This window comes from Marmota marmota, unplaced genomic scaffold (genome assembly GCF_001458135.2).
Source record: "Marmota marmota marmota unplaced genomic scaffold, marMar, whole genome shotgun sequence".
Classification (NCBI taxonomy): domain Eukaryota; kingdom Metazoa; phylum Chordata; class Mammalia; order Rodentia; family Sciuridae; genus Marmota; species Marmota marmota.
The window spans coordinates 18,279,035-18,295,901 of NW_026000101.1; the positions used below are offsets into that span (position 1 = coordinate 18,279,035).

Genomic DNA, 16,867 nt, shown 5'->3' on the forward strand with positions numbered 1-16,867 from the left:
ACCTTCCCCATCCCATCTGCCTCACTCTACAGGAGGCAGAAAGTTTATTTCTTAGAAAATATGAACCTGAGGGCTGGGGATGTGGCTCAAGCGGTAGCGCGCTCGCCTGACATGCGTGCGGCCCGGGTTCGATTCTCAGCACCACATACAAAGATGTTGTGTCCGCCAAAAACTAAAAAATAAATATTAAAATTCTCTCTCTCTCCCTCTCTCACTCTCTTTAAAAAAAAAAAGAAAATATGAACCTGAGACAAAAAGATAGAAAGGACTCCATGCACAATATAGAGCAGAATGAGGATTAACTAAAAGTCTACATCAGCCATCTCCACCTTCTTTAGCCCTCAGGAAGAATTCTCTGGAAAAACTGTAATTCCAAAGAATCACAAGTTGACATTTTGGGACATTCCCCCTTAATGTCAACTTTCTACCTCTAGTGAAGCTTTAACAATCAGCAGCATGCCCCTAACCCACACTGTTTTTAAAATTGCAATTGGACACAATACCTTCATCTCATTTATTTTTATGTGGTGCTGAGGATTGAACCCAGCGCCCTGCACATGCTAAGCAAGCGCTCTACCCCTAAGCCACAACCCCAGCCCTGTGCCTTACTCTTAAACATGAACAGGAAGGTCATAGCAATCAACATGAATGATACCAAAACATAAGAGGAAACAGACATGGGAATTTAAAATATGATGAAGATTTTAAAACATAAAAAGGGTTTATAAAATAGACAAGGATAGGGCTGCAGTTGCAGGTTAGTGGTAGAGCACTTGCCTACATCCTAAGGCCCTGGATTGAATCCCAAACACAAGATTAAAAAAAAAAAAAAAAACCAAGGATATGTCCCAGAAAGCAAAACACAAAGAGAAAGAAAACAGAAAAGGACAGAAAGTGAGAGCTTCAGTCAAAATTACAAACATCTAGCTTATAGGAATTTGGGGAGGTGGGGGGGCAGGTAATGTATACATATATCAAAGAAATACCAAACAAAAATAATTTCCAGAACTTAAAAATTGGACTGTCCCCCATTATAGAAGAGAGGCTCCAGCACAATGAATAAACAAGCATATCACTGGTAAATTTCAGATCTCTAGAGATGAAGGAAAAGATTGCCAAAGCTTCCAAAGTTAGAAATGGAAAAGAATAAAACAGACCTCAGAATAGCACTAAAATGCTAGAAATCAGTGGAGCTTTTATCCAAGTAAAAAGTTACATAAACTACCTGAGCGCAGTGGCACATGCATGTAATTTCAGTGGCTCAGGAGGCTAAGGCAGGAGGATTACAAGTTCAAAGCTAGCCTCAACAATTCTGTGAAGTCCTAAGCAACTTAGTAAGACCCTATTTCAAAATAAAAAAAGGGCTGGGAACTTGGCTCAGTAGTTAAGTACCCCTGAGTTTAATCCCTGGTATCAAAAACAAGTTAAGCAATCCAGATGCAGTGGTACACTCCTATAATCCCAGAAGGCTGAGGCAGAAGAACCCCATATTCAAGGCCAGCCTAGACAACTTAGCAAGACCCTATCTCAAGTAAAATAAAAAGGGCTGTGTGGATGTAGCTCAGTGGTAAAGCGCTTGCCTAGTATTTGTGAGACACTGGGTTCAATCCTCAGCACCATATAAAAATAAATATACTATGTTCATCTACAACTAAATAAATAATGCCTTTATTTTTATGTGGTGCTGAGGATCGAACCCGGGTCCGGCCCATGCTAGGCGAGCACTCTACCACTAAGCCACGATCCCAGCCCAAGAAACTGAATTTCAATAAGGAGTTTGAGAAACAATCATATAAACAAAAAGGGAAAAATAATACATTATTTGTTTTTAGTGCTGGGGATTGAACCCTGGGGCACTTTGCCACTAAGCTATATCCCCAGTCCTTTTTACTTTTTATCTGATAGGGTCTTACTAAGTTGCTGAAGCCAGTCTTGATCTTACAATCTCTCACCTCAGTCTACCAAGTCACTGAGATTGCCAGCATGAACCACCATGCCCTCAGTAATACATATACAATGTGAACAACATTTATTTACCCAAATTTCGTATGAAAATATGGTGGAGGATAATGGAAGAAGTGAGAGAGGGGCCGTTATAAGAGCTAGACCCTTAACTACTATAACAGGAAGAATAAGACCTTCTATCTTTAGAAAATGGCAATATAAACATTCTATTTAGAAATACAAAGATAAATCTCAGCAGAAACACTTCAGCAAAGATCTGGATGCAATGGTATGTGTGTGCTGATAGTTCCTGCTATTCTGGAGATGGAGGGAGGAAGATCACTTGAACCCAGGAGTATGAGGCCAGCCTGGGCAATATAGTGAAATCTCATCAGAAGGAACAGAGGGAGGTAAGAGAGAAAGAAAAAGCTCAGTGAGTTCAAAGCACCTGTGGGAAACAAAACTGGTAATAGGGAGAGGTGAGATAGAGATGTACTATTTTTCAATAAAAGCCTTTTTGGTTTGGGGTTTTGTTTGTTTGTTTTTGTTTTATTGTGAAGTCTTGCAATGTTGCCCAGGCTGGTCTGGAACTCATGGGCTGAAGTGATCTTCCTGTCTTGGACTCCCAAGTACTTAGATTACAGATGCATGCCACCACACTCAACAATGTGAGCCTTTTAAAAGCTACTTCATCTTGCAAATTGCGTTTGTATTACATTAATAAAAATAAATTTATGTTTTTTAAAAGAGAAAAGGATTCTACATTAAAGTAATTGCAAATGATGAATGGGATATGAATACATAAAAGCTAAGTGATTCTAGGGGCTGTTGTAGCTTGGTGGTAGAGTGTTGCCTAGCACATGTGAGGTCCTGGATTCTGGATTGTGTACTCAGCACCACATAAAGATAAATAAATAAAATAAAGGTATTGTATCCATCTACAACTACAAAAATATATATATTAAAACAAAAAAGCTAAGGGATTCTATATGTCAAAAAAGAATTTTAAACATAAATTTAAAGGCAAATTAATGCTACTGTTTAATGACCACAATTAGTAAATTCAGAATTAAGAAATATAAAGGAAAGGCAGAAATGTTCTCCTGAATTCACTGTGAAAGTATAAGCAATAAGTATACATACCTAGAGAAACAGAACCCAACAGCAGAATTAGCCTAACTCAAAAGCAGAGCAGCCAGGTGCAGTGGTGCAAGCCTGAAATCCCAGTGGCTCAGAAGGCTAAGGCAGGAGGATCACAAGTTCAAAGCCAGCCTCAACAACAGTGAGGCGCTAAGCAATTCAGTTGAGACCCCATCTTTAAATAAAATACAAAATAGGGCTGGGGATGTGGCTTGGTGGTTGAGGGCCCCTGAGTTCAATCCCCAGTACCAAAAAAAAAGCAAAGCAAGGCCTCTGAAGGGCTAAGAAGCAGTAGGAAGACACACTATCAAAATCAGTCAGTTCTAGGTTTGACTCAGAAGAGTACATTTCAAGATTGTTCCTCTCAGCTGGGCACAATGGCACACACCCTGTAATCCCAGCCATTTGGAGATTTAAGAAGGAGGATCATAGTTTAAAGCCAGGCTGGGCAAGATCCTATCTCAAAACAAATAACTTTAAAATAGACAAAATGAAAAGAGATAAACTGGAAGAAAATACTTGTGGGGCTGGGGATATATTTGTGGTAAAATATTTGCCTAGCATGTGTGTAGCCCTGGGTTCAATCCCCAGTATCTGGTGGGCTGGGGGCACCTGTTCTTCTCAAGATTAGCCTATGAGTTTCTCAACTTCTAAGATAAATTTATGTAAAAAGTAAAATATGAAATCAAAATCTGAAAAATGAAACTGAAACATTACAACATAAACAGTTAATTCCACTAACACTTCTCTAGGATTAGTATATGAAAAATGTACACAGCCCAGATGACCACTACCACCCCTGCCATTGGCATTATTCTCTCACTAGTCCTTCTGTCACTAGGAAAGGTTCTTACTGGTGGCTCCAACTCGAACATTAAGATAGAGGGCCAGGATGAGAATCAAGCTTTGCTCCCTGGGGATAGGGTCATGACTTAAAAGAACTTGAGCTCTTTTTATATCAGCACATTCAAAGCAGTAAATTCTCAGGTCAGCAGGAAGCAGGTCCCTTCCCATCAAGAGAAAAATGGGCCAGAAAAATCAAGTTAATCAAAGAATGAAAAAAAGTGTTCTGGTTTGAGAAAGAGCTTTGTTGTTTTCATTGGCTTTGATCTCTAAATGTTTAATCTGTCTTTAAATGGGAATGGGAAGTATTGACTGAGGATCCCTTATCTTTTCCAGGGTGCTTATAATTTATCTAAAGTGTACAGTATATCATGAAAAGGGATATGGTCCTGATCAAAGCCCAACAATGACTAGGGAGAATTAGGATGAAGCATACTCCAAGAGATTAATATTGATGCTCTGCACTCTATCTAGTTCATCTGGGCCAGAGTCCAGGAAGTTTATAAGCAGCAGGGAGATCTCTTGACAGTGAAGGCACTCGAACAGATGATTATATACAAAGAATGCTATTGCTTGAAACTTGCACTTGTAAAGCAGGCCAAAGTTTCTTCTCTTTACTAATAGCAAGATTGTTATAATATCTGACAGACATCACACCAATACAATTATAGGCTCCTTCCCGGCTCTAAATAATCTCTTGAGGTGCTGTCATTTAAAAAAAGAATTATGAGCTGATGATATAGCAAACTTCTTTAACTTCTATTCTAGAATGCAATAATGTATTGTTCTGTGCTGCTGAAACAACTATACCAAGAGCTAAACCTACACTTTGTGACAATAAAGGGACCTCACTGCATCTACAATGTTTTAGTGTGGCAAAATCAGATTTGATTTTCTTCAAGATGATACAAGTTGCAATTTTTTTAATCAATCCATCCCAAGCTCCTTCCTCCCTTCCTTTGAAGAAAACCGCACAATTCCCAATGGAAGAAAAGAATTACATGATTAAAATCTTCATATTTTTTAAAGACCTTTCAAAAATTTCCACCTTGTGCTTCAACTTCCAAGACAAATTATCTGCTGGTTACTAAGGAACCCAGTATGAAAAAAATGTAACCTCAAATTAGCCAAACTACGAAGAACCATTCAAGAAAGAGGAGGAAGATGAAGGAGGAAGAGAAGGATAATACCAAAAAGTTAGTAAGTATAAAACAAGCCATTAAAAAAAATTTACAAGACATGACAACACAGACAAAAACTAAGCGATCAGACAGGAAATACCATTTGCAAGATCCACATCACACCCTACCTTTGCAAAGGAAAAGACCCAAAGATGCACGGAGGAACCAGTGAACATTAACCAAATTCACTCTGGGAATGGAGTTCAGTGGTAGTAGAGCACTGAACTACTAGAATGCTCAAGGCCCCAGCATGGGGGCAGGGGAGGATTTAACCAGCCTAAATTTAAAATTCATAATCCTGGTCCTCAGAAGAATAACCAGAATTTTACATAAAATTATATAAGCAATCAACATGCCATATCAAATCTTGCCATAAACCTTGAAAATAATATGAGGAAGGCAACTGCAAGGTAGAATTTAGAAATCTTTGAAACTGTAACCTAGTGGGGGTGAAGTGATATTTAAAAGACTTACTGTGGGACCTGTATTTGGAGGTGATGATTCTTCTGTGCACACAGACAAGACAGACAGGGAAGGCATCTGAGAGGATGTCAGGGTTGGCACCTCTGTGCCACTGTCCAAGTTCAAAGCTGAAAGCCCAAGAGTATGGTCCCCATTGAGCTCACTGGCACTGCTCTGGGTGGAAGGCTTTAGGGAATTCCGGAACATGCCACTGCGGAGGCAGGATGTGCTATGGAAAGTGCTTGCCAGCTTGACTGTCTTCTGATTGCTGTCATCAGAGTCAAGTTTCGGGAAGGACAGAGATTTGATATTGCTTACTGCAGGGATAGGGGGCAGGGACACTTTGGAAGACAGCGACATCTTTTCACAGTTGCCCAACTGTGGTAAGGTTATAAAGCCATTGGGTTTATGAAGAGGCTTGAAATCTAGGGTTGCCCGCTCCAAGGATGCCAAGACCTCCTCATCCTGTAATACAGATCCAGAGCCTCCTCTGGGCAAGTTATTGTCCAGTAACTGAGCCATAATGGGTCCAGTGGTCCCTACCAGAATATTTCTCAGCTCTTCCTTCTCATCAATGGTTTTCAACTCCAGATTATCAAATGGGTCTTCTTCACACTCGAAATCAGCAGGATTGAAATCTGCCTTTGTGTGGGGTGGGCTGAGAACTTTCTGTTTCGTGGCACTACTGCTGACCCGAGTTGGAGTGAGGATGCTGTTGTGCTGTAAGCTGGCAAGGATAGGGTTAATTGGAGGTGGCATTGTGGCTGTACTGTGAGTCTTGGAGAAACTCGTTTTGCTATCACCCTCTGGGCCACTCTTAGAATTCACTTTAGCTTCTGCTTCCTCGGCTTTGCGTTCTGCTTCCTGTTGGGCTTCTTGGATTTTTTTAATATCTTCAGCCCACTCAATGGTTTTCTTTTCCAAGGAGAAGTCATACTGCAAAGATACAGCAGAGAAAGAAGGTGTAAACCCATGGGCTTCCCTTCCCCCACCAATTTACTCCTTCTTCACTCTACACAAGATTAAGTAGGCCAGCAGTATTTACTTATGTGGAATGATCCCGGCTCAGGAAGATTTCCAATGTCTTTATATGACTTAACTAAACTACACTCCCAAATTATTACAAGAAATTAACTACAAAGAATTAACACCCTCTAATCCTATATACTAGGCAAAATGACTTTTGCCACTTTCTTTGCCTCTCATCCATCAGGCCATTTATTTCCCTAGAAATTTTTGTGGCTCCAGCAGAATTCAGTCACATCCTCTGTGAAACTTTGCCTGGTGACTCATCTTTATTCTAAAATCTTATAGCATGTGTCTCTATCAGTCATCTGATATGGCGAACATGTGACTATACTTACCTTTAATCTGTAATCCCTAGCACTACCCCAACAATATCACAAGTCTCCTATGGGCAGCAACCCAACTACAGACCCTCTTTGGGTCTCTATTATCTAGTACAATGTCCTAAATAGATCCCATAATCAGTAATATCTTCTAATATTTAAGAACACAATGCCATGCATAATTCTAAGCACTTTTTATGTATCAACTCTCTAGATTTTCTCAATTCTTTAATTACTGTTATACCTATTTTAAAAGGGCTATGCTTAAGGTGATAAAACTGGTAAGTGTTGAAGTATGGATTGAAATCCAGGCAGTGTGACAATTCTGTTCTCTTAAACCACCATCTATTAGAATGAACAGGTTATACTCCAAATGTAGGAAATTTTCTTAAGAAATCTAGAGGGCTGGGGATATAGCTCAGTGGTAGAGCACTTGCCTAGCAGAGCAAGGCCAGTTCCTAGCACCTGAGAAAACAAAAACACAGAAAGTGTTAAGTAATCTAGATGAGTGCCTGGGAGATAGACTCAATGGTAGACCATACATTTACGAAGCTCTAAGGGGGGGGGGGTGGAGGAAGAAAGGAAAGAAAAGGGCGGGAGCAGGTCTAGACATACTCAGATTAAGACTGTACAGAACAAACTGAAAAGGAAATATGCTTCACGGTTCCTTAACAAGACCTTAAAGTAAAAAATTTCATTTGGGGGCTGGGGATGTGGCTCAAGCGGTATAGTGCGCTCGCCTGGCATGCGTGCGGCCCGGGTTCGATCCTCAGCACCACATACAAACAAAGATGTTGTGTCCGCCAAAAAATAAATATTAAAATTCTCTCTCTCAAAAAAAAAAAAAAAAAAGATTTCATTTGCACATTTAAAAGAAATACATTATTATATAAAGCAAAATTCACATAGGGCAGAAGAAAAACAAATCTTTGGCATTCACTCTAAAGCAACAGAGTTAAGCAATGTCTCTGTGTATGTATATTCAAGGTTGGAGACATATTAAAAGTATAATAGGAGGAGAACAAAGGGAAGCATGCTAAGACAAGCATTTTAGAGTAGAAGAAACCTAATGACGAGCTCTGGCCATCCCCAACCTTTTCAGCTTCAAATAACAAGAGAAGCCTATAAATGCACATGTCAAGAGGTTAATTTAAATTCCTGAATCAGCTGCTATGCCTCAGAAAGACACGTGGGGGAATCACTGTGCTTCATTTCTACTAGTTATGGAACAATAAGAAAAGAGCACTGGGCAAAGACTGCTGCATCTATCTGGAGGAAACCCAATTTTACAGTCAGTTTCCTCTAATAAAAACTGTGGCTATAACCAATTTACCTCTACTTATAAACACGAACTCTGAAGTTTAACTTGAAGCAATAACTAGAAATGTCTTTCCTTTTCTAGCAAATCTTCCCTGAGAATTTTTTTTTTTAATTATCAAAGTAATGCAGAATATATGGAACAGAGGAAAACATATTGGAAATTTTAAAAAAGCAAAAGTAAAAGAAAATAAGAACATAGTTTGCGAGTATGATAATAAATAATAATAGCATCTAGCATTTATGGAGTACTAGGAAACAGACAAAGTATTATAAATGCATTACAGTTTCTGTAGTTTACCTTTTTGTAGTTTCAGTTACCTTTAATATACCACAGTCCAAAAATATTAAATGGCAAACTCCAGAAATAAATAAATCATACATTTCAAATTGTAAGCTGCTCTGGGTAACATAATAAAATCTGGCACATTACCTTACTCCGTCCTCCTGGGATATGAATTGTCCTTTTGTCCAGCATATCCACACTGTATCTGATACCCAGCAATTAGTCACTTAGTAATCAACTCCACTGTTGTGGTACTAGAGTATCTTATATAGAGTTTAGTATTATCTTAGGTTTACACATCTACTGGGGATTTAGAACATATCCTCCTTAGGTTAAGGAGGATGCTACAGTATAAATGTAGTTTGTCCCCCAGGGGTTAATGTGCTGAACGCTTGATTCTTAGTGTGTACTGTTGAAGTATTGAAACAATTAAGAAGTGGAACCTAATAGGAGGTGATTGGGACTTTAAAATGGATTAATTCTTGGGGCTGGGGATGTGGCTCAAGTGGTAGCGTGCTTGCCTGGCACACGTGAGGCACTGGGTTCGATTCTCAGCACCATACAAAAAAGAATAAAATAAAGATGCTGTGCCCACCTAAAACTAAAAAATAAATATTTTTTTAAAATGGATTAATTCTTTTCTTTCAGGAGGGCTTTCTCAATCTTTCAGGATTTCCTGAAAGCTGGTTGTTTTAAGAGACTCTATTGGGGCTGGGTTGTGGCTCAGCTGTAGAGCGCTCGCCTCGCATGTGTGCGACCCTGGGTTCGATCCTCAGCACCACATACAAAAATAAACAAGTGAAATAAAGGTGTTGTGTCCAACTACAAAAAGTAAATATTAAAAAAAAAAAGCTAGTTATCAGTATTTTCCATGTGAGGAAATGGAGCCTTGAAGAATTAAAGAAATTTACACAAAATCATACAGTTAGTACATGACAATTCCAGCCCATGTGTGACAGCAGAATCTGTTATAAACCATAACACAGGGCCGGGGTTGTGGCTCAGCGGTAGAGCGCTTGCCTGGCATGTTTGAGGTACTAGGTTCGAACCCCGGCACCACATAAAAATAAAAGAAAGAAAGATACTATGTCCATCAACAACTAAAAAATATATTAAAAAAAAAAAAGTAACACAAAGGACCACCCTGACACTACTATTGCAGCAACTACATATTAAATAGAAGCTTTCTGGATCCTAGATGCAAGAATATGTTTTACTGGTTCATCTCAATGGGAATTTAACTGAAAATCTGAGTTTGTGTTCCAATGCAAGAGCAACTATGACAAACTCATAGGAAACTTCAAGCCATGTGGCTAGGGCTCCAGATCTCACTATTCTCTACATAGAGAGGGAACCAGCACCAGTACCACAACCAAATCTCCCAGGAGAATCCCATGCAATCAAAATTTAAAAGGTGCTTTGTACAATCAGGAAACAAAAAAATTTCAACTTGCCCACAAGGAATAGGGACCAAAGCCTCAATCTCTGGTTAAAAGTGGATGTTATGAACATAATATCATACATTTATCAGTGTCTCACACTGCTCAAGTAAGAAATACCCTACAAAACCTAAAATGGCAACAATTTGTGATTCAAAACAAGTCTGTTTTTTTTGGCGGGTTTTTTGGTACCAGGGACTGAACCCAGGAGCACTTAACCACTGAGCCACATCCCCAGTCCATTTTTATTTTGAGACAGGTCTTACCAAGTTGCTGAGGGCCTCAATAAATTGCTGAGGATGGCCTTGAACTTCCAATCCTGCCTCAGCATCCTTAGTTGCTGGGATTACAGGCATTTGCCACTGTGCCTAGCTCAAAACAAGTGTTCTGAATTCATCAATTAAGCAGTGACTAATATGAGAAACAAGACAGAGGTGTTCATGGCCAGCCTTAGCAACTTAGAAAGACCCTGACTCAAAATAAAATTTTTAAAAAGGCAGAGGAGGACTGGGGTTGTGGCTGAGAGGTAGAACACTCGCCTAGCACATGCAAGGCCCTGGGTTCAAGCCTCAGCACCACATAAAAATAAATAAATAAAATAAAGGTATTGTGCCCAACTACAACTAAAAACTAAATAAATAAATAAGCGAGTGAATAAGTAAATAAATAAATAGATGGCTAGATAGATAGATAAGGGCTGGGGATGAAGCTTAGTGGTAGCGTTCCCCTGCATTCAATCCCTAATCCCTGGCTTTAGTTATTTTTATTTTATTTTTATCCTGGTAATTGAACCCAGGGACCCTGTCACACATAAAAAAATTCTAAGACTCAAGCAATCCTCCTGCCTAAAACCCCAACTAGCCAGGACTAAAGGCATGTATCACTGCATCTTATCTTTTGGTATATTATATAATTTTTTAAAATATCTTTATTTACTTATTTATTTTTATGTGGCACAGAGGAATCAAACCCAGGGTCTCACACCTGCAAGGCAAGTGCTCTACAACTTAGCTACTGCCCCAGCCCTGTTGTATAATTTTTTAAAACCCTTTTATTTTCTTTGTCTCCCCACACCCTCTTTTTTTCTTGTGATACCAGAGATCAAAACTAGGGCCTCATGCTTGCAGAACACATATTCTAACACTGAGCTACATCCCCAGTCCTAGAGATATTTAAAGATCATACTGCTAATAGTATTTGTACACATAGAGAGGTACTTAATGACTCTGTTGTTACCAATAAAAAATTATTAGGCAAGGAAAATTTTTATAAGTCTCTCTTCTGGCCCAATGAAGTCTTCATACACAAAGGAATATCAATTCCATAATCAAAATTACATTAAGAGGTTAAACATCCGTGTTTAGGGAAATGCAAGTCAAAACCACAATGAGAGATAACATCACATTTACAAAGATGTATATAATCAAAAAGACCCCAAGCATGGTAGTACACGCCTATAATCAGGAGGCTGAGAGGCAGGAGAATCACAAATTCAAGGGCAGCCTTGGCAATTTAGCAAGACCTGTCCCAAAAAATAAACAGGGCTGGGGATGTCACTCAGTGATATCAAGTACCCCTGGTTCTATCCCCAGGACTGGGGGGAAAAATCTTAACAGCTGGGGATATAGCTTAGTGGTACAGCATTTGCCTACCATGCATACAACGTGCTAGGTTTAATCCCCAACACTGAAAAAAAAAAGACAATTAGTGACAAAAGTTGATAGGGATATGGAGAAACTGGAACCCTCTATAGTGTTGGTGGGGATTTAAATGGCACAGCAAACCTTTGGAAAATAGTCTGGCAATTCTTCAAATGTTAAACATGGAGTTACCACAGGACCCAGCAATACCACTCCTAGGTATATACCCAAAAGAATTAAAAACATATTCCATACAATAACCTGTATACAAATGTTCATAACAGCATTATTCATAATAGTAAAAAAGTAGAAAGTACCAATATGTCCACCAACTGACAAATGAAGGAGAATATGATTTGACATATAAAAATGAATTAACTAATACTACTTCATTCATACAAATGGATAAACCCTGAAAACATTATGTTAAATGAAACTGAGGCAGGAGGATTATAAGCCTACTGGGTCACTGAAATTACAAGCACAGACCACCACATCAAGCATGGGTTTCTTTTTAGTGAAATGAAAATGTTCTGGAATTAGATAGCAATGATGCTTACACAACTTTGAATATACTAAAACCCATTTAACTACACAATTTAAAAGGGTGAATTTCATGGTCTGTGAATTATGTCTGAACAAAGCTATTTTTAAAAAATAACTGAAGCAGATGTGTCACCCAAGTTTACAATCCCAGGGGAGAAGCTGAAGCAAAAGAATCGCAAATTCAAGAACAGCCTCAACAACTCAGCATGGCCCTCAGCATATTAATGAAAGACACTGTCTCAAAATAAAAAACAAAAAGGGCTGGGGATGTAGCTGAGTGGTAAAGTGTCCCTGGGTTCAATCCCCAGAATAAAAATAAAATAAAATAACTAAAGTCAGGCATGGTTGTATACACATATAATCCCAAATACTGGCTGAGGCAGAAGGATCAGAAGTTAAGAGGCCAGCCTAGGCAACTTAATAAACTCTGTCTCAAAATAAAATAGAAAAAGAGGTGAGGATATAGTTGAGTGGTACACTGCCCCTGGGTTCAATCCCCAGTAGTACAAAAAGAGAAAAAGTCTTAGTTCTCCTACTATAACTACTCATAGCATATAGACTATGAAAGAGAAAATGGAATGTGTTCTAAAGTAACATGATGACTCAGGAATCCCCCAGAAACAAAACATCTTTTCCCAAAAGTTGTGTTTTATAAATGTGTTTTTCAAAACAGTATGAAGTGTTTTGAATACTATCCTGTACTTCACTGTTTTCTACATGACTCTGAGCTCTAAGCACCTTGAGGACAGTGATAAAAGCATTTATCTCTATCCTCAGTACTAGCATAACACCTCTCAAGAGCAGGCACTGAGTAAATGTTTACAAAAGAAATTACAAGCAGCTATTTGCTGCTTTCAAGAGGTAATTCAGTACCTTTATATTAACTAAGCTTTAAAGATGAGAGGGTTGAGAAAGAAGCCTTTGGGGAGATGGCATTTAAGCACAGTGTAAAAGAATGAATAGATTTTAATAGCTTTGAGTACAGTAAGAGAAGAATATTTTGCATAGACTTAGGAGCTCATGTAGAATAACAGAGTAACATACAATGTACATTCAATAAACTGCTGGTAACCTGGCTTGGAGGGAACACTGAAGAGTTGAGCTAAAGTGCTTTTTACATCTATACTTGATTCAATAATGATTGGTGGAGCTGGGGCTAATTGACCTAATTAACATTTATGGACCATTACACTTAAGAATTGAGTAATGAGAGGCTGGGGCTGTAGCTCAGTGCTAGAGCACCTGCCTTGCACGTGTGAGGCCCTGGGTTCAATCCTCAGCACCACATAAAAATGAATAAATAAAGATATTGTATCCATCTACAATTAAATAAATAAATAATGATGATGATGATGACTGGTGAATCACTAAACACTATTAAAATCACTAAAACTATTAAAAATCAATAGTTTTGAAGAAGGGTATGACAATTTACAACTTAATATTATTATAGGGTAGGAGATGGAGAGGGAGTGAGACTCGCCAAATTATATTGTCATATTGTGTATTGTATGCATATATGAATATGTACCAACAAATCCCATCAGTATGTACAATTATAATGCACCAATAAAAATGTAGGGAAAAAAGAATATTATTCTAGAAACAACATGAAAATAAAAGCAAAATGCTCCCAGCAGAGAGGTCACTTGAAGAGACTACTACAATAGCACAGCTGAAAAATAAGGTAGGGATGAAATGGAATATAAGACACAACAAAAGAAAATTATTACCTAACTTCAGTGACTAAGATGATAATATGAACATTAAGAGATAAAGAAAAAAAAAAGAGGTGAATAATGGTAAATGAGGATTTGTTTTGTGCAAGGCACAGAGCCCCAAAAATACACAATCTAAGAAATTAACAAAAACAATCTCTAAATGGAAGTATGTGTGCAATGATGTGAGCCAGGAAATTATCAGATGCTCTGAGAAATACAAATAAGAGATTTAAGAGTAGGGTTTTTTTCCATTTCACTATGCATCAATTTCTTATCCTTTAAACTTTTAAATGCACTAAACTTTAACTAAAAATCACCACTTACCTGTACTTCTCTGACAACCTGCAAACAATCAGGCAAGGAGAAGCCAATAGGTAGACCAACTTTAGCTGGTGTTTTGAATTTGTCTCCTATCTTAAATGGGACATCATCAAGGTAACTGAAAGTCCCTATAATCAAAAATAAAGTAGAAAATATCAGCAAAGAACTTTATTAATTTGTTTTCCTATAATCTTAAGACTAGAAGTTATAAAAGTTCCTTCTCCAACTGCTTACCTTCTCCTGAACCTAGATCTGAGAAGAAAATCCAACATCACAGACTACTTAATCTTACTAAGGTTTATTTTCCATTATACTTACTATAAAAGCCAAAGTACTCACAGCATCCTAAAAGGTCTCCCCTCAGCCCACAACTGTTCTGCCTTCATATCCCTAGCAGTCAACTTCTAGTTCACTACACTAAGTCATGAGCTCTCTGTTCTCAATGATTTTTTTCCCTTGCAGTTCCAGGGATTGCACCCAGGGTCTTATGCATACTAGGCAAGTGCTCTATCACTGAGCTACATCCCCAGCCCTGTCCCCAGTGACGACAGGCTAAAAAATCCTATACTGGATATTCCCTCTATCTGGAATGCTCTTCCCTCAGTTATTTACATGACTCACTCTTTCACTTCTTTTAAGTCTCTGTGCAAATGTTACCTTCCCAGTGAGGCTTGCCCTGACCCCTACTTAAATTTACTAACTCACCTTTATTACAGCATTCATATATTACAATCTATCTTTTCCATGAAGCACTTATATTACTTTTTTCTTTTTAAGACAAACCTACTTCTTTTTTTTAGTTGTCAAAGACTTTTTATTTTATTTATTTATATTTGGTGCTGAGGATCAAACCCAGTGCCTCACACATACTAGACAAGTGCTTTACTATTGAGCCACAAGCCCAGCTCACTTATATTACTTTTTAACATTATATAATTGACTTTTTATTATCATCTGTCTTCCCCAATGCAATGTAATCTCCTTCAGGCAAGTTACTTTAAGTCTATCTTATCCAAGAATATATCCTCGAACTTACAGCACTACCTAGCACATTTAACAAATACTGCTGAACTGATGACAGACACTACACAAAAGAATCTCTTTGATTTGGAGTTCTTTACATTCTTTTTCATATTTTTCATTGGTGCACTATAGCTGTAAATAGCATGATTTTTTAAATAACACAAAAAGTTACTCTAGATATTAAAAAAAACTATAACATTTTAGAATAATGTGGGTTTTTATTTTCATTTGTTTTTGTTTGTTTATTTGTTTGTTTGCAGTGCTGGAAATTAAACCCAGGGGCCTCACACATGCTAAGTACAAATCTATCACTAAACCTCCCCCAGTGGGGAAATATTTCAGCAGCACAGCACTTATAAGAAAAGGAAGACCGGGTATGGAAGCACATTCCCATAATCCCAGCAACTCGGGAGGCTAAGGCAGGAAGATTGAGGTTTGAAGCCAGCCTCAGCAACTTAGCAAGATCGTGTCTCAAAACAAAAAAAGAAAAAGGGCTCAAAGGCACCCATAACTTCAATCCCCAGTACCACCACCACCACCCCAATAAAAAGAAGAAGAAAAAGAAGAGATAACCATACAAGATCAGAATTATCTGGAGGCATATACCACAAACAACTAAACTGCTTCAATCCCCTAATGGTTCTGTGCCTATCACAGCTGAATAATACAGAAAGATCAGGACATGATCATGAATTTACAGGGTCAGAAGAAAAGGGAATACTTCTATACACTCTGACTTGAGCCATGATTTCTTTTCTGAACAAATTCTGACAGGCCAATGCACTGGCAGAACCAACATGAACAATAAAACAAAACTAATAAAATAAATTTTGCTTTTTCAGTATTAGCACCTAGTTTTTTTGTTTTTTTTTTAAAAAAGGCTTATCTGTGGGACCTCACACTACTGTATTTTCTTGAGTATTGATGAACACAGAGTAACACAATTACTCCTCTTCCATGAAGAGATCATTCATTCTAAGAACTATGAATCTTAAGATTTATCAACTCCAGAATATACTGGATATCATGTCATCATCCCATTCCCTGAGGCATATATTCTTCTTATACACCCAATATCCTTTACCAGGAAGAAGGCCCTGTTCTCCTGCTTGGGAAATTCTCTCTCCCCCATCTAACTACTTCTTCTTCTTTTTTTTAAATATTTTTATTAGTTGTTGACGAATTTTTTTATGTATTTGTATGTAGTGCTGAGAATCAAACCCAGTATGACACACACGCTAGGCAAGCACTCTACCACTGAGCCATAACCCCAGCCCCTCCCATCTAACTTCTAATCCAGATTAAAACATTTGAACATGCAAGCATGGTGGTGCACATCTATAATCCCAGCTGCTCAAGAGGCTGAGGCAGGAGAACTGTTAAGTTCATGGCCAGTCTCCAGAACTCAGCGATTCCCCCCACAAAAAAAGGACTGGGGGTCTGAGGGTGTGGATAGTGGCAGAGCACCTCTGGATTCCATCCCAGTAATGCCAAAAACTGTATTTCACATAACTAGTAAATTAAATCCACAACTGTGGGGCTGAGGATGTGGCTCAAGCGATAGCGCGCTCGCCTGGCATGCGTGCTGCCCGGGTTCGATCCTCAGCACCACATACAAAGATGTTGTATCTGCCAAAAACTGAAAAATAAATATT

General features: G+C 38.3%; 1 protein-coding gene across 5 annotated transcripts in view; it reads right to left on the minus strand.

The window, feature by feature from the left end:
• Ubap1 (ubiquitin associated protein 1) overlaps window positions 1-16,867 on the minus strand; it is a 54,733-nt gene that overhangs the window by 5,707 nt on the left and 32,159 nt on the right. For 3 of the 5 annotated variants that reach the window (XM_015492433.2, XM_048783473.1, XM_048783474.1), the window contains 2 exons: window positions 14,193-14,317; window positions 5,583-6,506 (listed from right to left, as the gene is read on the minus strand). In XM_015492433.2, coding sequence (XP_015347919.1) covers window positions 5,583-6,506; window positions 14,193-14,317 — 1,049 coding nt within the window. The remainder of the gene's footprint in view (window positions 1-5,582; window positions 6,507-14,192; window positions 14,318-16,867) is intronic. The other 2 variants (XM_015492437.2, XM_048783475.1) reach the window with 2 other exon arrangements.